Here is a 23,596-nt window from a genome sequence, read left to right as displayed (position 1 = left end):
CATCAGTCTCTGGAAGGTGGCTGGTGCTCCATGGAGGCCAAAGGGCATCACAGTGAACTGGAAGAGACCTGCAGGTGTCTGGAAAGCAGTGTAAGGTCGACTCAATGATTCAAGGGGTACCTGCCAGTATCCCTTACAGAGGTCAAGGGTGGTAATGAACCTAGCTCGACCAATCTTCTCCAACAGATCGTCGATCCGGGGCATTGGGTAGGCATCGAACTGCGACATTGCGTTGAGTTGTCTGAAGTCGATGCAGATGCGCAGTGAGCCATCCTTCTTCGCCACAATGACCACCGGGCTACACCACTCGGACTGCGACGGCTCAATCACCCCCAAGCGCTGCATCTCCTCTACCTCCTCCTGGAGCTTTGCCACCAGGTGTTGTGGCACACGGTAGGACCTCCGGCGTACTGGCCCCTTGTCTTTGAGGATGATGGTGTGCTCGGCAGGGTCAGTCTTTCCCGGGTTGACCACGAACAGCTTGGAGACTCGCTGGAACACCTGGCCCAGCTGGTTGGACTGGACACCTGTCAGATGGTTCAGCGCTGGTTCAGCAGACTGGTTGAGGTTGGTTAGGGACGGCTCCTCCTCCCCTTCACTGTCCACCTGGGTCACCAGCAGGGAGGCCACAGGAACCTGGACTGGAGCCTCCTTCCACTCCTTCAACAGGTTGACGTGATAAATCTGCTTTGCCTTTTTCTTGTCCGGATGGTGGGTCTCGTAGGTCACAGGGCCCATCTTCCTGAGGACGGTGTATGGCCCCTGCCACTTCGCAAGCAGCTTTGTGGCTGGAGGATGGCAGGAGCAGAAGCACCTTTTGGCCTGACTGGAACTCTCTGTGTCTGGCCTGTCGGTCGTACCACTTTTTCTGGACCTGCTGGGCCTCAAGCAGGTTGACCTCTGCCTCATCTCGGTACTTTGCCAGGCGGTCCCTCATCTCCAACACGAACTGGACCACACTGCAATCACTGGCGCTGGTTGCAGGAGCCTCCCAGGTCTTTAACAGCAGGTCCAATGGCCCCTGGACATCACAGCCATACAGCAACTCGAATGGGGAGAAACCTGTGGAAGCTTGAGGGACCTCCCGGTGAGCAAACAGGAGGAAGGTCAGCCACTGGTCCCAGTCTCGCCCGGTGTCGGCCACGAACTTCTGCAGCATCTTTTTCAGCGTTTGGTTGAACCGCTCGACCAGGCCATCCGTCTAAGGGTGGTACGGGGTGGTCTTCAGTGCAGAAATCCCCAGCTGTCGATGGAAGAGCTGCAGGAGTCTGGAGGTGAAGTTGGTCCCCTGGTCCGTTACGATCTCGTCCGGCACGCCAACCCTGGAAAACAACTGGACAAGACAACGTAGCACTGCCGGGGCAGTGATGGTGTGCAAGGGGAAAGCCTCTGGAAAACGTGTTGCATAATCGCAGACCACCAGAATGTACTGGTGCCCTCTGCTGCTTCGTACTAGTGGGCCAACAATGTCCATGGCTATACGCCTAAATGGAGTGGAGATTACAGGCAATGGTTGGAGGTAGGCACGGTCTGACTGACGGACATAGCAGGTTTTCTGGCAGATGGGACAGGTTTGGCAATACGTTTTAACATCTGTGTACATAGAAGGCCAATAAAATCTGGAGGCTATTCGCAAGTATGTTTTGTTGCGACCAAGGTGACCAGCCCATGGCAAGGTGTGGGCCAAGTGCATTATCATCGATCGACATGAACCCGGAACCACAAGGCGCTTAACCCCCTCAGCCACTGCATACAAAACATCACTGTCCATAGCATAGCATTCTTTGTCCCACTTTGCCATGTCCAGCCCCCCAACCACTTTAGCAAACAGCGGTTTTAGAGTCTCATCCCCTCTCTGCAAGGCCCCAATGTCCCCTGGAACATTCCACAAGTCATTTTTCCCCCCATCCTTCCAATCTGGTTCCCTGGTTTGCAGATGCTTTTCAAAACGCCGCTGACGCCGAGACTTCTTCTGGCCCTTTGTGCCCCCCTCAAACAAACTACTGTCCAGTTTTGAGAAGGGTTCAAGATCGGGCCCCTTTTCCTGCTCTGGGACAGACGGCACCCTCGCTCTGGCCTGGGCACGGGTGATCACCTGACCCAGCAAACCCCGACCACAGTCAATGTCTTGGTCCCCCGCTTCCAGCAGAACGTCCAGCAGTACGGGTAAGTCCCATCCCAGAATGGCAGCGACTGGCAACATTTCAACAACTCCCACAGTCCTCAAATAGGCTTGTTCATTCACCACCACAGTCAGTTCAGCCGTCGGGTAGGAATGGCTATCACCATGCACACACAAGATGTCTTTTTGTATGTTATAGTCCACAATGCCCGTTGGCACTAAATCCCTTCGGACCAGCGTCAGGAAGCTACCAGAGTCAATCAACGCCGTCACAGGGTCCCCATTTATAATAATGTCTTTATAACGCTGCTACTGCCCAACAGCACGAACATCCTCAGCACGGGGCGTGTAACAGGCACCGTTAAATTTAGTTTTTCTGATGGGACATAGCGATGCTTTGTGGCCTGGCTGCTGGCAGTAAAAACAGATGAACTCCTTACCGGGACTGCGAGGTCTGGGTGCAGGCCGGGGTTCTCCAGGCAGATGTGGGTTGGTTCTGGTTGCTGGTCTGGGCTGTGAAGACGGCTGACGACCGGGACCACCGGGACCACCGTGGTATGCAGTTGGGCCTCCCCTTTGTGCGTTGAGGTACTGCACCGCCAGCTTGGCCGCAGCTAGCCCATCCGTTGGCTCATGCTCCTTCACCCAGGTGCGAATGTCCACCGGCAGGACACGAAGAAGCTGCTCCAGGATGATCTGCTCGCCCATCTGCTCCTTGGTGTGCTGCTCCGGCCGGATCCACCGCCGGTAGAAGCCCTTTAAGCGGTGGTAGGTCTCTGTCGGGTTTTCTCCGGGTGGAACGGCCGTGGACCGGAACCGCTGACTCCGGTGAGACGTCAAACTTGCACAGGAGAGCTGCCTTCAGGTCCGGGTACGAGTGAGCCCTCTCCTCGTCCATGGCTGTGTAGGCCTCTAGTGCTTTCCCCGTGAGTAGAGGCACCAGACGACACGCCCACTCAATCTACGCTCAAAGCAAAGCAGGTAATTTTCAATGTCTTCTCCGTCCATAAACTGTGGTATCTTGGGGTCACGATAGGGTCTGGTCTCTGGCCTAGGGAGTTCTGCACCACTGCTCACCCTTACACTTGGAGCCTCCACGGGTGAACTGTAGCGCTGCCGAGGAAGTGGTGTAGGCAGGTCCAGCCTATGGCTCAGTGATGACTCCTCGGATGACGCCGTGGTCCTGGCTGATGGCGGGCTCGGTGCTACTGGCCTCCTGTCTGGGAATGAAGCACGGAGTCCTCTTAGCTCAGCCAGAAACCCTTCCTCTCGCCTCTGCTGTCCCTCCAAGAAAGTCCTCATAACGATGCAAAAACATGATGGCCAGTCGGCAAACTGCAGTTTGGGGTGGTTTTTATTTACACCAAAGTGCTCCTATTTACAGTGCAGTATTTAAACTAGAACAAAACAAACAAACAAATAATTCTGTAGAGGACATTGACTTTCTTATTCACAGCTCGACAACCCACCATCCTCCTAGGCTCAGCGACAGCCCCGTTTAAGTGAGCAGAGCTCTCCTTTATACTATTAGCCCCTCCCTCGGGCAAACCAACTATCTATTCCAGGGTTTTTTTACACAATTTAAGTAAATGACAAACAAACGTTCTGCAAGCAAATATAAACATTCACATAATTGTACATAGGGAAAGCCCTTTTTATACCGGTTTTCCCCAGGCCGGTTTAAGCCCGTTACCATAGGGTATACCAATTATACGCACCATAATGGTATAACCCCGTTTCTTTTGCGCGCCACTAGACGCTCTTAACCGAGAACCCGGAAGTACCTCGGTTTGACAGTTCCAGCCGCAGGTAAGCGTGTGTGTGTCTGTGTGACGTGTAGGCAAAGAGTGTGCACCCTCGTTTGCCTACAGCAGGGAAGCATGTCCAGGGACCCGGGAAACAGTTTCTGGAGTTGATCTTTACCACAACATTGACAGCGCTGTGCGCGCGCTCCCAGCACCGGCTCTCTCCGCCAGCGGAGAGAGGAAAGGCGCACCGCTCCGGGCATGACGGTGCATTCAAGAGCGCTCCGTTCCGGGCATGACGGTGCGCTCAAGAGCGCACACTAACCTGCTCTGGAGCAGGATATATTCTGGATAAGAGGTCAGAGCTCCGCCTACTGACCAATCAGATCTCTTGGACAATGCCCCGCCCATTCTTAAATGATGGTGATTGGTGGGCAGGTTCAGCTTTGAGCTGCAGCAGAGAGGAGATGATAAATTAATCTAGAACAATCTTTAGACATAATAAAATAAATCCTGGTCTCTGAGGCTCTGAAGGAGGTTCTTGTTCTTGTTCTTGACTTGTTCCAGGTCTGTTTATCTCCATGAGGGTTGATCTGGAATAATGAGGTTCATGATCACACCTGACAGAACTGCAGAACCATGAATTTATGGAACCAGAACTACTGGTGTCGTCATGGTGATGAATTAATATTCCAACAGTAAACACAAGAGAACCTCCGCCTCAGAACAAGTGATGGAGAATGTAAAGTAAAAGAAGAGCAGTGAGGAAGCTCGGCCTGGAACCTTTCTGCTGGAATAAAGTGAAAGTGAGTGATCACAGTGCTGTTCCTTTATATCACTGAGAAATTAATCTGCTCTAATCTCACCAAGTCAGGAAGGTTCTGGCTTTGGCTGCAGCAGCAGTGTTGCTTTGAGCTGCTGGATGAGTTTGAATTCTTCATAATCTCAGAGATTAACTGCTCCTTCAGTAATCTGTAAACTGCACAGAGTTTCTCTGTGTGTGATTGGTCAGACGCTGCAAGCTCCGCCCCTTTCACGTGAACGCTCACACCTGGTCTGTGTTGAACCAGAGAGTTGATAACCTGCTTGGTAGTAATGGTGATCAGGATCAGTCACATCTGGATCAGTAAACCAGGGAACAGAGATCCTGGATATTGATCAGGTTCGTAGTACAGGCCTCTGGTTCGTAGTACAGGCCTCAGGAATATCTGAGATAATATTTATGTCTGTGAAACTTGAAAACATTGAGATTACTGGGAATGTATCCTCATTCATGATGCTCCTACCAATGAACCTTCAGCAGATGAGCTGTTTTATGAATGAATGTGTGTGAGCAGTGCGACCTGGCGACTCTCCATTGACCTGTTGACCTCAGGTGGCCTCGGACCTGCACCACTCAGTCATGATGTTTGAACTAACATCTCTGCTCCTGTCTCGTCCTCTGCAGTGCTCGAAATGTACAGCAAACTGAAGGAGCAGCTGGAGTCCAAAAGGTAATCTCAGCCGCCTGCCTGCCTGCCTGCCTGCCCGCCTGCCCGCCTGCCCGCCTGCCCGCCTGCCCGCCTGCCCGCCTGCCCGCCTGCCCGCCTGCCCGCCTGCCCGCCTGCCCGTCTGCCCGTCTGTCCGTCTGTCCGTCTGTCTGTCTGTCTGTCTGTCTGTCTGTCTGTGTTTGCATGAGCGTTCTATCTATCTGACAGTGTTTGAGCCACAGGGTTTCCAGTGCTGCTTACAGTTGTTTGTAGATGGAAAGCAGTGGCGGGCTTGATGTGGCCTGGTATGGCCTGACGTGGCCCATGTTGCCTGACGTGCCTGACATGGCCCATGTGGCCTGACGTGGCCCATGTGGCCTGGTATGGCCTGACGTGGCCTGGTATGGCCTGACGTGGCCTGGTATGGCCTGACGTGGCCCATGTGGCCTGGTATGGCCTGACATGGCCCTTGCGGCCTGGTATGGCCTGACGAGTCCCATGTGGCCTGATGTGGCCTGGTATGGCCTGATGTGGCCTGATATGGCCCCATGTGTCCTGGTGTGGCCCATGTGGCCTGACATGGCCCTTGTGGCCTGATGTGGCCTGGTATGGGCCCATGTGGCCCAAATGGCCTGGCGTGGCCTGACGTGGCCTGATGTGGCCCACGTGGCCTGACGTGGCCCATCTGGCCTGGTATAGCCTGATGTGGCCCATGTGGCCTGATGTGGCCCTGGCTTGGTCCTGTGTGGCCCATGTGGCCTAGTGTTGCCTGACGTGGCACATGTGGCCTTGGGTAGTGTAGTTGTGTTTTTGTATTTTTGGGTAGTGTAGTTGTGCCTATGTATTTTTGGGTAGTGTAGTTGTATTTTTGGGTTTTGTAGTTGTATTTTTGTATTGTTGGGTTGTGTAGTTGTATTTTTGTATTGTTGGGTAGTGTAGTTGTATTTTTGGGTAGCGCAGTTGTATTTTGGGTAGTGTTGTTGTATTTTTGGGTAATGTACTTGTGTTTTGGATAGTGTAGTTGTGTTTTTGTATTTTTGGGTAGTGTAGTTGTGCTTTTGTATTGTTGGGTATTGTAGTTGTATTTTTGGGTAGTGTAGTTGTGCTTTTGTATTGTTGGGTAGTGTAGTTGTGTTTTGGGTTGTGGGGTGTATTTCTGTTTTTTTGAGTAGTGTAGTTGTATTTTTGGGTTGTGTAGTTGTGCTTTTGTATTGTTGGGTAGTGTAGTTGTATTGTTGGGTAGTGTAGTTGTGTTGTGGAGTGTATTTTTGTATTTTTGGGTAGTGTAGTTGTATTTTTGTATTGTCGGGTAGTGTAGTTGTGTTTTTGTATTTTTGGGTATTGTAGTTGTGTTTTTGTATTGTTGGGTAGTGTAGTTGTATTTTTGGGTAGTGTAGTTGTAGTTTTGTATTGTTGGGTATTGTAGTTGTGTTTTTGTATTGTTGGGTAGTGTAGTTGTATTGTTGGGTAGTGTAGTTGTAGTTTTGTAATGTCGGGTATTGTAGTTGTGTTTTTGTATTGTTGGGTAGTGTAGTTATATTGTTGGGTAGTGTAGTTGTATTTTTGGGTAGTGCAGTTGTATTTTGTAATGTTGGGTAGTGTAGTTGTGTAGTTGTATTTTTGGGTAGCATTAGAAAGTTCAGAGGTACACAGATACTGTGTTAGGTTACTAACCGTGTGGAAGCTACCGGACCAGCAATGTGTCACACGGTGTTGGAAACAGGAATCTGACAGAAAGACCATCACATCAGATACTTTAAAATAACTTATCATCACATTATTGTATCTTTTCATCATGGTCGTTTGTCCTTGTGTTATTAATGTACACTGCAGTTTCTTTCAGTTATTTTTCATCTTGTCTTTCTTGTAAATCTTTACTCTGACACCTTTATTGTTTGAGCTGTCGGTGACAGTGACTCATAAGAATTCTGAAATGGTCTTCGAGCTCTCCACTGCTCAGACAACATGAACAGACAATGATGATTCTTACTCCAACACGTTTTTCAGTAAATATTGATTACTCTCCTGTTCATACCACTAGAGGGAGCTTGTGTACTGTAGTTTCAGAACCCCACTGCCTTGTCAAACACGTGGTATGACCCCAGAAAGGTAGAAGGGGGACAGACGGACAGAGAGACAGTAGCTTCCTGGATGCTATCAAACAAGCCTCAAAGCCCTCATGTCAGGGGGGGGTCTGTAAAAACTCCCACAATGCAACAGCGACAAGTAATGATTTGATTTGGTGAAAATCAAGACATTTTCATCACATATACAAACTTTGAAGTTTATTTTCACGGTTACTGTGGCTCTATCTTAGCGGTCCGGCCCACTCAGCATGAAGCTGGACAGTTAGTGGAACCTGGACTGACGTGAGTTTGACGCTGCTGGTTCCACCATAGTAGGAACAGAACTGTGAGCATGAGAGACACAAAGCAGCACTGGTACCTGGAATACAGAGCTGGAGCTTCTCCACAGTGGTGGCCATGTTCCTCTGCTGGACCTGTGGGTAGAAAAAACCAAAACTCCCACAATGCAACAGCGGCAGGAGAAGTTTCTGGACGTTTCATTGAAATTGGCTTCATGTTGAGATTAGAGTCGTTTTCTATAGTAAGTGTTTAGTTGAAGATATTACAAGACATATATATATATATAAAAGACATTTTCATCACATACACTCTGAACCACCAAAAAGAAAATGTTTGAAATGTAAAGGTTATTACGGCCCTACTTCACCCTGACTGTCAGTCCGTAGTATTTTAGTATGGAACTAGATGAAAACCTGGTTTTGCTTTGTGGCCTTAAGTCTTCACTGAATTGAAAAAGGAGAACCAGTGTGAGTTCCTCCTGCATTAATGATGCAGTGTTCCTCCTCCAGCGCAGCGGCTCTGATTGAAGTGCGCACTTCCCCGGTGAACTTGGTGTTTGGCTGTATTGACATGCCTGTCTGCATGAAAGGGGGTGGGGGGGGGGGCTCACTCTGGACAGGACAATAATGACCTCTTCTTGTTCATTACCGTGCACCAAAGGAAGAGAGCATTCAGTGGAAGGACAATTGACCCTCAGTGTGCCCTTGTTCACAACAAGGCCCCCTCACCGCGGCTCTGCCTGCGGCCAATCCAAGGCAATTAGACCATGGCGGCCCCCCTTGTGGGATTAGCGTGTGTGTGCAGTCTTTAAACACTAATGACATGGCCTGTTATCGTGACGTGGGGGGAGTTTGCATGGTCACCACGTGTTGTGTATGTGCCACTGCTCAGGTCACATTCTCCTCGCCGTCCTGCCACTCGCGGTCTTTGTGCTGGGGCCTGGTGCTCTGCACTCTGACAACCCTTTTCACTGTGCACTTTGTGAGAGTGTCTTCTGTTCGTTTGTATACAACACATTTTACACTCACTGACCGACCAATTAGATCCCCTCACCGCCGGCCTATCAGCCTAATGATGGGAGCTCAGCACACTGACCTCAGCCTGAACCCAGTCGGACCGAGACCAAATCCTGCAGACGCAGGCTACTGTACTGGTGGCTACCACATCCTGGGTCTAGTGCTGGAACCGTCAGAACGTGACCCAGTTAAAGGAATAAAGATTGGGGGGGGGGGTTTATGGTCTTCACTCTGAGGGCCTGTTTACATCATGGTTTCATTGTGCTTTGGGTCCGTTTTCACAACAACAGTGCACAGAGTCTTTCTCAACTTTCTGAGAATGACCACCAAGGTGGAACTTTGTGAACACGCTCTTACTCTGGAAATGGGGGAAAATACAACTTTCCTGAAATGCTCAGGCTCTGTCTCTGTGTAGACAGCTGAAAAAATGGTCCTGGTCCTGGTCACCACGTTGGTAGTAACTAGTAGTTCTGCACATGCTCAGTAGAGCCAATCAGAACAAAGTTTCCTTTCTTGGTGTCATGACTCCCAGTCCATGTTCTCCTGGACAACGTTGTCATGAACACGGGAGAAAACACAACTTTCTGAAAATGCTCGGGCTTCGTCTCTATGGTCCTGGTCCTGGTTCTCTCAGTCCATGTTCTCCTGGACTTGGTAGTTTTATTTTGACAGGCACTATAATAACTATCCAGCTTGGTAGTTTTATTTTGACAGTCACCGTAATAACAATCAAACTTGGTAGTTTTATTTTGACAGTCACTATAATAACGATCAAGCTTGGTGGTCTGTCCACTAGAATGTCCGTGTTCTCCCAGTGTTCATGTTTAGAGCTCCTTGTTCTCTGCTGTGTGTGTGTGTGTGTGTGTGTGTGTGTGTGTGTGTGTGTGTGTGTGTGTGTTCAGTACTAAAACTAACAACAGCGCCAACTAGTGGACCAACATGGTAACTCCATAGTTTTCAGTGCTTCCGTTAGTTCCGTGTACGTTCAGGGTGTTTAAAGGTGCAATTCATTAATGGACACGTGTGTGTGCATCAGAGAAAACCAGCATGAATAGAAGGTTAAAGCTGCTCGCTGCTCCCTCTGGCCTCTTCCTGAGTGTTCCTGAGAGTTCCTGAGTGTTCCTCTTCCTGAGTGTTTCTGGGTGTTCCTGAGTGTTCCTGAGTGTTCCTCTTCCTGAGTATTACTGAGTGTTCCTGCTCCTGAGTGTTCCTGAGTGTTCCTCTTCCTGAGTATTACTGAGTGTTCCTCTTCCTGAGTATTACTGAGTGTTCCTCTTCCTGAGTGTTCCTGAGTGTTCCTGCTCCTGAGTGTTCCTGAGTGTTCCTCTTCCTGAGTGTTCCTCTTCTTGAGTGTTCCTGTTCCTGAGTGTTCCTCTTCCTGAGTATTACTGAGTGTTCCTCTTCCTGAGTGTTCCTGAGTGTTCCTGCTCCTGAGTGTTCCTGAGTGTTTCTCTTCCTGAGTGTTCCTCTTCTTGAGTGTTCCTGTTCCTGAGTGTTCCTCTTCCTGAGTGTTCCTGAGTGTTTCTGAGTGTTCCTCTTCCTGAGTGTTCCTCTTCCTGAGTGTTCCTGAGTGTTCCTCTTCCTGAGTGTTTCTGAGTGTTCCTCTTCCTGAGTGTTCCTCTTCCTGAGTGTTCCTGAGTGTTCCTTAGTGTTCCTCTTCCTGAGTGTTCCCGAGTGTTCCTCTTCCTGAGTGTTCCTGAGTGTTCCTCTTCCTGAGTGTTCCTGGGTGTTCCTGAATGTTTCTCTTCCTGAGTGTTCCTGAGTGTTCCTGAGTGTTCCTCTTCCTGAGTGTTCCTGAGTGTTCCTGTTCCTGGGTGTTCCTGAGTGTTCCTCTTCCTGGGTGTTCCTGAGTGTTCCCGAGTGTTCCTCTTCCTGAGTGTTCCTAAGTGTTCCTCTTCCTGGGTGTTCCTGAGTGTTCCTGAGTGTTCCTCTTCCTGGGTGTTCCTGGGTGTTCCTCTTCCTGGGTGTTCCTGAGTGTTCCTCTTCCTGAGTGTTCCTGAGTGTTCCTCTTCCTGGGTGTTCCTGGGTGTTCCTGAGTGTTCCTCTTCCTGGGTGTTCCTGGGTGTTCCTCTTCCTGGGTGTTCCTTAGTGTTCCTCTTCCTGAGTGTTCCTGAGTGTTCCTCTTCCTGGGTGTTCCTGGGTGTTCCTGAGTGTTCCTCTTCCTGGGTGTTCCTGAGTGTTCCTCTTCCTGAGTGTTCCTGGGTGTTCCTCTTCCTGAGTGTTCCTGAGTGTTCCTGTTCCTGGGTGTTCCTGAGTGTTCCTGAGTGTTCCTCTTCCTGGGTGTTCCTGAGTGTTCCCGAGTGTTCCTCTTCCTGAGTGTTCCTCTTCCTGAGTGTTCCTCTTCCTGGGTGTTCCTGAGTGTTCCTCTTCCTGGGTGTTCCTGGGTGTTCCTGAGTGTTCCTGAGTGTTCATTCGGTGTTCATTCGGTGTTCCTCGGTGTTCCTGGGTGTTCCTGGGTGTTCCTCTTCCTGAGTGTTCCTGAGTGTTCCTGGGTGTTCCTGGGTGTTCCTGGGTGTTCCTGAGTGTTCCTGGGTGTTCCTGAGTGTTCCTGTTCACAACAGGCCTTTGTTCATATATGAAGTGTTAAACTGTTTATTAGGTCAGAATTTCAAGATGAAACTCAGTTTTCAAGTTTCAGTTTTCGGCTGTTCCCAGTGTGACCTGTTCGCCTGAAGTCTGCTTCACTGATATCTTTATAGCACCTCGCAGGGCCGCTGCAGCTGAAGTCTTTCCAATGAATTGACATAATCTGTCTGTCTGAGCTCCTGCTTGTTATCAGAGATGAATGTAATCTCTTAATCCCACCATTGAACTTCAGTTTGCATCAACTCTAACGTTTGAATGTGAAAATTTTTTCCATCTCAGACTCTAAACCTCCAAAGTGGACCAGGGGACTGGAGATGTTGTCACTGTGGTTTGACAGTAGGAGGACAACCATGTCTTGTTTTGGACGGTAACCCAAGTCTCGCTGTTTGTCTCCACAGATACTACGCTGCTCTGAAAACCATGGAGCAGCTGGAGAAGGTGTACATCCCCAGGTAGGCTATGGAGGACTAGCACATAGAAATGTTTGGATTCTTCTCTTCCTCTCCAAACACTTTTATTTGGTTCTAATTCTACCAAATCTGTGTCAAATTTATAGACTTCTTCGCTCGGGGTGTCAATCTAAGATAAGTTCAAGGGACACATACATACATATTCATCCTGAGTGGACCAGACGGGTACAATAGTACCTGTAGGTGAAACTATTCAGTAGTAACTTTATTTATATAGTGCCAAATACAACACAGTCATTTCAAGGCACTTTTACAGAGAAAACCCAACAGCTGCCAAATGATTACAATTTCTAATCAGATTAATCACGGCACGGCTGTGGATTGATTTTGATCCATCACGATTAATGGTGCTCCGACCGGTTGGCCACCAATCAATACTGGCTGATTCCCCTGGAAAACAATGTGATGGCGCATGCTGATCACTGCCTTCCAATGCTGATCTCAAAGACCGATCGGTGTGGCTCGTAGTCTGTAGCTGCAGCTGTAGTCTGTAGTCTGGTTTGCTTCATGTTGCTGAAATGATCCCCAGTGTTTCCCTGCTGCTTCTCTGCTCGCTGGCTGCAAACTGTGGACTGGATTTCCTGAAGGGAGGCGGGTCTCAATGAGACCAGGAGGAATGAGTCAGGAAATCCATTCCACAGTTTGCAGCCAGCGAGCAGGCTAGGGAAGTAGCACTGTGCTAGCCAACTTTTCATGGCAACATGTTGCTGTTTGGATGGATTTTACACTCAAAACACCACAAAGCAACGTGGATGTTAGCAAAGCAACACAGCAACGTGGATGTTAGCAAAGCAACGCAGCAACGTGGATGTTAGCAAAGCAACACAGCAATGTGGATGTTAGCAAAGCAACGCAGCAACGTAGATGTTAGCAAAGCAACACAGCAACGTAGATGTTAGCAAAGCAACACAGCAACGTGGATGTTAGCAAAGCAACACAGCAATGTGGATGTTAGCAAAGCAACACAGCAACGTAAATGTTAGCAAAGCAACACAGCAACGTGGATGTTAGCAAAGCAACGCAGCAACATGGATGTTAGCAAAGCCGTAGTCCAGCAGGGCGGCGCTCTGCAGCCAGACCTCAGCGTTTTCAAACTCCAGCTCTCGGAGGAGAACAGCACTGACATCAGAACAATGACCAGCAGCTCCTCCAGGCTGTCAGCAGGCGACTCACACCTCCGTGAAGCTGCGTCCTACTCCACGCTAAACTCCCTGAAAATAGTCCCAATGGTTGGAGCTGCGTTAGAGCTGGAAACATTGTGTTGCTGCTGCCTTGCTCAAGAATTTCCCCAGGGATTAATAAAGTCATTCTGAGCTTTTAAAGATAGAACTAGTTTATTATGAGATGATGACGTCATGCAGACCCCCACATTGTCCACATGGAACTAAAATACTTTGTACTGCTTCCTTTTCTGACCTGATACTCACCTCAAGTTTTCTTTTGAGAGAGTACATGTATACATTAGTACATTTCATACTTTACTGTAGAGAGGAGTTTATTACAGCCTCATGTAAAGTCAACAATAATGATAATATTAAAGCAAACAGAGCTCTGATGTCAGAATAGTATAGGTATCAGCAGATATCCACATTCAGGTATCGGGATCAGATCTGAAGTGAAACAACGTGGATCGGTGCTTCACTACTGGTTGTTGTTGCCGTTTCTCCTTCAGCCACAAACTGAGTTGTTGACTTCGTTGAGAGGAGAAGCGGCACTTGGGACCAAAATGGGGCTCAGCCACAAACGTTCTCTGTTATTACTGACTGTGTGTGTGTGTGTGTGTGTGTGTGTGTGTGTGTGTGTGTGTGTGTGTTCTCGATCCTGCAGGGTCAGTCAGTACCGGTTCTGTCAGATCATGGCTGAAAACCTGCCGCGGCTCCGAGAGGAGATCAAGCAGATCTCCATGTCGGACCTCAAGGACTTCCTGGAGAGCATCCGCAAGCACTCGGACAAAGTCGGAGAGACGGCCATGAGACAGGTCTGACCAGCTCCTCCTCTCTGCTCCTCCTCACTTCTCCTCCTCATTGCTTCTCTTCCCGTCTGTTCCTCCTCTCTGCTCCTCCTTCTGCTCCTGTCTGCTCCTCCACCTTTCTGCTCCTCCTCTCTGCTCCTCCTCTCTGCTCCTCCTCATTGCTTCTCCTCCTCTCTGCTCCTCCATTCTGCTCCTCCTCACTGCTCCTCCATTCTGCTCCTCCATTCTGCTCCTCCCCTCTGCTCCTCCTCATTGCTTCTCCTCCCGTCTGCTCCTCCTGTCTGCTCCTCCTGTCTGCTCCTCCTCCTGTCTGCTCCTCCTCCTGTTTGCTCCTCCATTCTGCTCCTCCTCTCTGCTCCTCCTCATTGCTTCTCCTCCTGTCTGCTCCTCCTGTCTGCTCCTCCTGTCTGCTCCTCCTCCTGTCTGCTCCTCCTCCTGTTTGCTCCTCCATTCTGCTCCTCCTCTCTGCTCCTCCTCATTGCTTCTCCTCCTGTCTGCTCCTCCTGTCTGCTCCTCCTCCTGTTTGCTCCTCCATTCTGCTCCTCCTCTCTGCTCCTCCTCATTGCTTCTCCTCCTGTCTGCTCCTCCTGTCTGCTCCTCCTGTCTGCTCCTCCTGTCTGCTCCTCCTCTCTGCTCCTCCTCCTGTCTGCTCCTCCTCCTGTCTGCTCCTCCTCCTGTTTGCTCCTCCTCTCTGCTCCTCCTCTCTGATCCTCCTCACTGCTCCTCCTCTCTGTCTGCCAGGCGCAGCAGCACCGGACCTTTAACAGTGCGGTGGCCAAGCAGGCCGGAGTGTGTCACTACACCAGGCCTGTGTACAGCCTGAATGGACGGACACACACACAAACACACACACACACTCCCAACGGCTCGCCGCTGGACGAGGAGGCCACAGAGGAGGAGGACGAGGACGGGGACGGGGACGAGGAGGTCAGATCGCTCAGGAAGTCAGGAACAAACTTGGAGCTCCTGTTTCCAGATGAGGAGTAGAAGAGTTTTAACAATTCAAAACGTTCCTTGTTTTGTGTTCGTTTCCATGACGATGGTGCTCGGAGTCAGTGAAAACAGAACTTTCTGAAAACGCTCTGAATCCATGGTCATGACGACGAACACGCCGCTCCAGTGCCTGTGCTCCGCCGCCGTAGTGAACAATTGAAAATGTGTCGTTTTTGTGTTTCCATTTTAGGAAAATTTCACATTTACTCAAGAACGTTTTGAAAACCACAGCAGTAACACTGAAAACACCATGGTTACCATTAGTGGGTGCTGTTTCCAAAAACTTGTACCTCAGGAGCCGTTTCCAATAAGTTGGATTTTCAAATCAGTTGGAAATAGATTGTTAAGCTGAACGTCCTTCTTTCATGTGTGCTGGACAGATTCTGACAGCTCAGGACCTGGTGGACTTCTCCCCCGTCTACAGATGTCTGCACATCTACACCGTGCTGGTATGTCAACAAGGTGTCCTGTGGAGGGCGCTGCGTACCCTCATCACAGCCTCACCCACCGTGTCACATGACAAATCCTTTTGAAAAAATGTGCCTGAAATGTAAACCAAAGCCATGTTTGTCAGGATTCTTTAACATTTCTAGTTCTTCTTCATACTTTGGACTGTGTGTGTGTGTGTGTGTGTGTGTGTGTGTGTGTGTGTGTGTGTGTGTGTGTGTGTGTGTGTGTGTGTGTGTGTGTGTGTGTGTGTGTGTGTGTGTGTGTGTGTGTGTGTGTGTGTGTGTGTGTGTGTGTGTGTGTGTGTGTGTGTGTGTGTGTGTGTGTGTGTGTGTGTGTGTGTGTGTGTGTGTGTACAGGGCGATCGAGAAACGTTTGAGAGCTACTACAGGAAGCAGAGGAAGAAACAGGCCCGCCTGGTCCTGCAGCCTCAGGCCAACATGGTGATTCAACACACAATAAGAAATACTTCACTTTAATGACGTCGTCAACAAACTGAACAAAAAGTAGAGCAAATATTCAGAAAGTCAGTTTCCACTTGGAGGCTTGCTGGTTGTACATGTATACTGTGGGGTTTCAGTCTTTGCCCTTAAATAAGTAAATTAATCACATTTTATAAAAAGAAAACAGTTGTGGCCAGTGGTGAGCCAACATATCGATACTACGATTTATCACGGGATTTCGTCTTGTCTATGTTATCGATACGCCAAATATCGACATTTAAACAATAAACATGCAGCCGTTCTAAACAGGTTCTCCCTCAAACACCTGCTGCAGGCTTGATTTACAGAAGCAGTACTTCAAGCCTCCACATGATGGCGCTGAGCATGAGAGTGGCTGCTGCAGTGGCTCTTTGAAAGGAAATTAAAACAAGAAGCAGCAGCAGAGGCGGGAAACGGCTCCTGGCGGAGGATTAGCAAACAGCAGAAGAAAAAACGGGAAAGATCCACCGTCGAAGTATTGGTCCACTGCGGTGTTTACTTTACTGACAATGGAACAACACTTGATAGAGAGTTGAACTGTCTCGTACTGTGAAGTACACCGGCGACACGGCGAACATGCATCGCCACCTTGTCCGCCATCAGACGGTTAGCCATGCTAATGCTAAGGTTTGTGTGAGCCAGCCTCCAGTCGACACCGTTCAAAGCAACGCTTCCTGTTGCTTCCTGCAGGGCCGCCAGTACTACTGAGTACATCGCTGTTTCTGTAAACATCTAAGACCATAGTGTCGTCCAACAGGACGGTGTCGTCCAACAGGACGGTGTCCGCTGAATGCTACGTACACAAGGTGTGACATACCCTGTGGAGTAATACTCCGACTGAAATGTTTCTTCTTTATATGCAGGAATGTTTTGCAGTTTTTATAAAAGAAGTTCATTCTGCTTGTTAAGCAGTACTGATACGTGTCCATGTGTACAGAGAAGTTGATAATACTAGCACTCATCAGTATTTCCGGCCTTCGTTTTGTTTTTAATGATTTTATACTAATTTGCACAGACAGACATTATTTTGTTGGAGTAAAGACTTTTACATAACAGGAGGATGTTGAACTAGTTATGTCCAGTGTGTGTTAGGAAGAGCCACTGTGCAGTACACACTGTTTTACTGGACTGTCCTTCATGTGAAACGGGTTCAGTGCCGACAGTCAATTCTGAATTTCACAGATATGGTGATGTCTCGTGGATGAAATGTCTTGCAGTATATCGATTATCACCGAGTCGCTGTATCATGATATTATGGATGTTGTGATAGTATCGTATGGTAAGGTACCTGGTGATACCCAGCCCTGGTTGTGGCTGCTGGTTTGTGTTCCACACGGTGGTTTTGGTCCTCGGTGAGACACACGTGGAGTTTCGTGTCTTCCACCCACTGCCAGGCTCTGAGAGAAAGACTGGGGGACTGTGTCTGTCTGTCAAGCGTCTATCATCACATTGCGTCTCTAACTGAGGTTACTTTGTGTGTCCAGCACGAGACAGTGGAGGGATACAGGAGGTACTTCAACCAGATCGTAGGGTAAGACCTTTCTTCTGCTTCACACATTCTCTTTGCTTCAGTTTACAACTTTTCAAAGGAAAATACATCATTTCTGCATTTTTGTTCTAGAAAAGTTTCATGTTTACACAGAAACATTTTGAAAATTAGGTAGAAACACTGAAAACAATGTAGTTTCCATGTTGGTCCAATAGTTGGTGCTGTTGTTAGTTTTAGTACTGAACCCCCCCCCCCCCCCCCACACACACACACACACACCACCCAGTTGGATTGTTATCGTGACTGTCAAAATAAAACTACCAAGTTGGATTGTTATTCAGGTGACTGTCAAAATAAAACTACCGAGTTGGTTTGTTATTCAGGTGACTGTCAAAATAAAACTGCCAAGTTGGATTGTTATTACAGTGACTGTCAAAATAAAACTACCAAGTTGGATTGTTATTCAGGTGACTGTCAAAATAAAACTACCAAGTTGGATTGTTATTCAGGTGACTGTCAAAATAAAACTACCAAGTTGGTTTGTTATTCAGGTGACTGTCAAAATAAAACTACCAAGTTGGATTGTTATTACGGTGACTGTCAAAATAAAACTACCAAGTAGGATTCTTATTCAGGTGACTGTCAAAATAAAACTACCAAGTTGGATTTTTATTATGGTGACTGTCAAAATAAAACTACCAAGTTGGCTTGTTGTTATGGTGACTGTCAAAATACAACTACCAAGTTGGATTGTTATTATAGTGACTGTCAAAATAAAACTACCAAGTTGGTTTGTTATTATAGTGACTGTCAAAATAAAACTACCAAGTTGGTTTGTTATTCAGGTGACTGTCAAAATAAAACTACCAAGTTGGATTGTTATTATAGTGACTGTCAAAATAAAACTACCAAGTTGGTTTGTTATTCAGGTGACTGTCAAAATAAAACCACCAAGTTGGCTTGTTATTATGGTGACTGTCAAAATAAAACTACCAAGTTGGCTTGTTATTATGGTGACTGTCAAAATACAACTACCAAGTTGGATTGTTATTATAGTGACTGTCAAAATAAAACTACCAAGTTGGTTTGTTATTATAGTGACTGTCAAAATAAAACTACCAAGTTGGTTTGTTATTCAGGTGACTGTCAAAATAAAACCACCAAGTTGGCTTGTTATTATGGTGACTGTCAAAATAAAACTACCAAGTTGGATTGTTATTATAGTGAACTTTCAATGAGGTTCATGATTTTTTCCAAAAGAAAGAAGAATTAGGAGGATGGTAAAAATATTACTTCTTTTATCAGAAACGACACATTTTTGTCACTAAAGTGCAGCAGCTACATTTATTTTTTGGCCAGAATCATTCAGTCGATGACACAAATATGAAATTTGGTGCAAATGTAGATGTGACGTCAAGTTTTGATTAAAAAAAAAGTGGGAGCTATCAAAAATTCTAATATGGCCACCAATTTTCCAAGATGGCCACCACTACATGGACAAAAAAGCACTTGTTCATTTATTTTTTTATATCTTGGTGTAAAATAATAGAGTTGTCTTTCTCAGCTTGTCCTTGATACACAGGCCAATTTGATGCATATAAAAACAGTTCTGTCGCCCTCGCACCACGAAGCATAAAGCATCATGCAGGAAGATTATACACCTACATTCTTGGAGGCGGTTGGAGAGGCTCGCAGTACCTGATGACACAGAGGTCACTGTCATCGCCATTGCACAGAGGCCATTGCACAGAGGCCATTGCACAGAGGCCATTGCACAGAGGCCATTACACAGAGGCGATCTCTCAAGGTGATAGGCTGGGAGCAAAGGTGGGTTGGATTTGGAAGAGGAGCGACCTCCATGGGGTCCTGTCCAGGACCTGGCGCCAGCGCAGGACTGCAGAAAGCTCACGGGACGCCATTCTTCCACGCCTTCAACAGGTGTGACGACGTCTCAGGTTTCAATGGCACAGGGACAGCATGGCAGACTGGGAATGTCTTCAATGAGGCCTCCGATACCTTGTACGGATCGTCGCCACAGCCGATCAGAGATTAAGGAGTCTGATGTACAAGTTCTTGAGAAGTGTGTGGTTCTCATGTATGACCGGTCGAGCACCACTTCCTCAGTAGAACCAGGCAAGGCTTGATCTCTTTACACGACAGCAGAGAGCAAAATCTGTTATAACATGACAAAACGCGTCCAGTTGGCGTATCATAAAATGCTACATGGACAGATATAAAACCATGTCTTGGACTTGGCGGCCATCTTGTGTATTGTGTATCCGTTCTGAGTGTCCAGTAGTGTTGATAATAATAATGGCTTGGATTTATGTTGCGCGTCCAGAGACCATGATTCATTCACACCAGTCCCACCAGTGATGCTCAGCTACGCTGTGGCCACAGCTATCCTGGGGCTGCTGACGGAGGCCTGGCTGCCATTTTGCGCCAACAGCCCCTCCGACCACCACCAACATTCATGCCCATTCATATGAGGCAATGTCGGTAAAGTGCCTTGCCCAAGGACACAACAACAATGACTGTTTGATAGAGTGGGATTCGAACCGCCAACCCTCTGGTTATTGGAGAACCGACTCTACCGAGTCTGCCGAGCCACCATCGCCCCACGTTTCCACACCGTTTGAATTAAAACTCTGGACATTTATTCTGCAATATTTCTACACAGACAGGGCCATCCAGTGGCCATCTTGGAAAATGGCCGCTGCGCTGGCTTCCTTAAAGACTCACTTTCACACAGTTTGAATGATGACGTATTTCAAATTCCTGCTCCTGATGTGTGTGTGTGTGTGTGTGTGTGTGTGTGTGTGTGTGTGTGTGTGTGTGTGTGTGTGTGTGTGTGTGTGTGTGTGTGTGTGTGTGTGTGTGTGTGTGTGTGTGTGTGTGTGTGTGTGTGTGTGTGTGTGTGTGTGTGTGTGTGTTCGTTCAGGTTCTTCGTTGTGGAGGACCATATCCTCCATGCCACCCAGGGACTGGTGACGAGAGCTTTCACTGATGAACTGTGGAACATGGCTCTGTCCAAGATCATCGCTGTGCTCCGTACACACTCCGTAAGCACACACACACACACACACACACACACACACACACACACACACACAGTAGGGAGTTGACTGTGAATAGAAAAGATACTTTTGAGAGTTAATAGAGATAAAAGATTCTGCGATCTACTTATCCTGGAAGAACCCTCCTCTGACTCACACACACACACACACACACACACACACACACACACACACACACACACACACACACACACACACACACACACACACACACACACACACACACACACACACACACACACGCACGCAGTAGAGAGGAGGTCATTAGGGCTTTAATGAGAGACAGATTGCAACAATAACAGCAGATTAAGGAGGCATATTCTTGACCGCTGGGTTCCAGTCACTTGTAAATCACTTGGAGGATTATGTCAGCAGGCGGGAGAATGAGCCGCACAGTGAGGGGCCAGCTGACTAACAAAGAGCCCCCCCCCAGCAGCCTCTGTGCTGAGCTGCTCACAGGGTTTGAGTTTGCAGCTCTTCACAGTTTCTTCCTAAACTCTCAGCACACTGGCAGAACCAGTGACAGATACGATCTGGGATAATGTTCTCATTAGAAATCCTTCTGAAGAAAATGTTAAAAATGGTGCCGAAAGTGGGGAAAGCCAGGGTTCTTTTAAATATCAAACTTTTCTTCATCACGTTGACTGGTATTGTACGTGAGACAGTCACTGCTCCTTCCTGTTCACTTCCTCTGGCTGACACGCTGCAGGTCTGCTGTGGTGCTGCGTTCAGCTCGTACGTCTCTCCAGGAAAAGCTGAGCTCCTCTGTCGCTGCTGCAGATGCTGAAGCCGTCCTTGGGCTGTCACTCAGATCCGAATATCAAAGAAACTCTAAACTCACAGTCCGAGGTGATAAATGAAAGATCTGTCCTATCTCACTGTTCAATGTTCCAACCACACCTCTATGAAAAGACAAGTTTCATATAACGTGGACCCGTTTCCTGCCATTGCTGCTGGTTTCCCTGGATGTTTGATTTGTGCAGAGAAATGATCAATCCATGTCAGTTATTTGGTTAAAATCGCTGCGATAGACAAAGAACAGAACACATGAAGCAGCTGAGGAGCCGTTTAGACGACAGCGACTTTCAGTGACTGTCAAAATAAAACCACCAAGTTGGATTGTTATCATAGTGACTGTCAAAATAAAACTACCAAGTTGGTTTGTTATTCAGGTGACTGTCAAAATAAAACTACCAAGATGGATTGTTATTATGGTGACTGTCAAAATAAAAGTACCAAGTTGGATTGTTATTCAGGTGACTGTCAAAATAAAACTACCAAGTTGGATCGTTATCATAATGACTGTCAAAATAAAACTACCAAGTTGGTTTGTTATTCAGGTGACTGTCAAAATAAAACTACCAAGATGGATTGTTATTCAGGTGACTGTCAAAATAAAACTACCAAGTTGGATTGTTATTACGGTGACTGTCAAAATAAAACTACCAAGTTGGATTGTTATCATAGTGACTGTCAAAATAAAACTACCAAGTTGGTTTGTTATTCAGGTGACTGTCAAAATAAAACTACCAAATTGGATTGTTACTATGGTGACTGTCAAAATAAAACTACCAAGATGGATTGTTATTACGGTGACTGTCAAAATAAAACTACCAAGATGGATTGTTATTACGGTGACTGTCAAAATAAAACTACCAAGATGGATTGTTATTACGGTGACTGTCAAAATAAAACTACCAAGTTGGATTGTGTGATGGAGCGGCTCCATCACGCGTGCTGACGTGGCACATATCATCGCGGCGCACCCGCCACGTAACGTGCGCACACACCCACACACGGACACACACTCACTTACCTACTCTGCAATAACCTGCACTCACATACAAGCCAGTTCCCCCCCCCCCCCCCCCCCCCCCCCCCCCCCCCCCTTTGTCAGTATCGTGACCAAGGGTGCACACTTGTAGTGGTACGATTTCTCTCGCATACATTCACACACACACACACACACACACACACACACACACACACCTTTACTCACCTTCCAGTGAGGCGGAGGGCAGCCGGCAGTGACGCGCCTGCAGGGTGACTGGCGAACCCGGGTAATACCACCAGTCAGCTTAAATGGTTTGGGCCCGGAAGGTTTCGCAGTCACGTGAACACTATTATTATTTATTTTCTTTAAAACTTCTTGCCGTGTGTACTGAGGGGTTATTGTGGGAGGGCATAATCCTGTCAGTAAGGGGTAATTTGTATTTAATTATGGCCAAGATAAATTATGGAAAATCTATTTATTTATGTATTAGGGTTTGGGTTTAAGAAAAAATAATAACTTTTGTCCGCAAAAGGTTACGCCCAGTGGGAGGGGCTAAGCGGATAAAACAGGCCGCGCTGGGCCTGATGGGGGAGTTGACTCTGGGGGAGGTGGGGACCGGTACTGATCTGTGGAGCTCATTGTGGTATCCTGAAGTTGAGGAAGTATGATGTATATAAACTGTACAGATTTGTATATAGAGTTTTCTTTGCTTTGTTTGTTTTCACACTTGGGTATTTTTCTTTTTTCTGCACTTAGTAAATATTATGATTCACTGTTTGGAGTGGCCTGAAAAATAAATTAGAAAAAAACAACAACACAACTGACGACTACGCCATCGTTTTTCCCAGTTTGGGAAGGTTGTTGGGTGGACCCCGCGACAGATTGGTATTACCGTGACTGTCAAAATAAAACCAACAAGTTGGATTGTTATTATGATGACTGTCAAAAATATCAACCAGTTTGACCAAAAACTCAATTCTGATCCCTGCCTGACCTCCTGCTGGTACATATTTAACCTTTGACCTCTGCACTACCTGCTCTATGTGATCTTTTATGTCTTGTCGGAGTGCAGGCTTACATGATGCACCTGAACGCATCACGAACAGCTGTCAGCTCGTGAAGTTAAAACCGGACCAACATGGCGCTCTGACAGAAACTCTTTTATTACTGGAACAGTTCAGAGAAATGTGTTTCTGAAAGCACTGGAGGACAGAAATAAACTGTGCGGTTCAGCCTCTACTAAGTTTCAATAAACTGCTTTATCTTCATTTTAAAGGTTAAACATGTTTTCAGGTTCCAGATGAATTTGTTGACAGAAAAAGCAACTTAAATGTTTGATAGTCTGAACGTTTAACAAAATAAAATAAAGTGAATCAGAACCAGCTGTTAGTTTTGAATGTTGAAGAAGAGGTTAGGTGTTATTTGACAGAACGTTTGTGGAGCTCTGCGTCACACACTCCTCTTCCAGTTCAGTGTGTGTGTGTTCATGGTTTCACTCCATGTGTTCACTCTCCAGTCGTACTGCGACGACCCCGACCTGGTGCTGGAGCTGAAGAACCTCATCGTCATCTTCGCTGACACACTGCAG

At 47.5% G+C, this 23,596-nt stretch overlaps 1 protein-coding gene across 2 annotated transcripts in view; it reads left to right on the top strand.

The window, feature by feature from the left end:
• The window catches only part of exoc6 (exocyst complex component 6), a 70,021-nt gene that overhangs the window by 20,410 nt on the left and 26,015 nt on the right, over positions 1–23,596 (top strand). For both annotated transcript variants that reach the window (XM_080466708.1, XM_080466709.1), the window contains exons 5-13: positions 5,315–5,360; positions 11,703–11,756; positions 13,602–13,752; positions 14,488–14,673; positions 15,120–15,188; positions 15,546–15,629; positions 17,153–17,199; positions 20,099–20,219; positions 23,525–23,596. In XM_080466708.1, the coding sequence (XP_080322834.1) occupies positions 5,315–5,360; positions 11,703–11,756; positions 13,602–13,752; positions 14,488–14,673; positions 15,120–15,188; positions 15,546–15,629; positions 17,153–17,199; positions 20,099–20,219; positions 23,525–23,596 (830 nt within the window). The remainder of the gene's footprint in view (positions 1–5,314; positions 5,361–11,702; positions 11,757–13,601; positions 13,753–14,487; positions 14,674–15,119; positions 15,189–15,545; positions 15,630–17,152; positions 17,200–20,098; positions 20,220–23,524) is intronic.

The sequence above is a fragment of the Lipophrys pholis genome (assembly GCF_963383615.2).
Source record: "Lipophrys pholis genome assembly, chromosome: 1".
In the NCBI taxonomy this organism is placed as follows: Eukaryota; Metazoa; Chordata; class Actinopteri; order Blenniiformes; family Blenniidae; genus Lipophrys; species Lipophrys pholis.
Note: the sequence above shows the minus strand (reverse complement) of the source record. Positions and strands in the feature narration are given on the sequence as shown.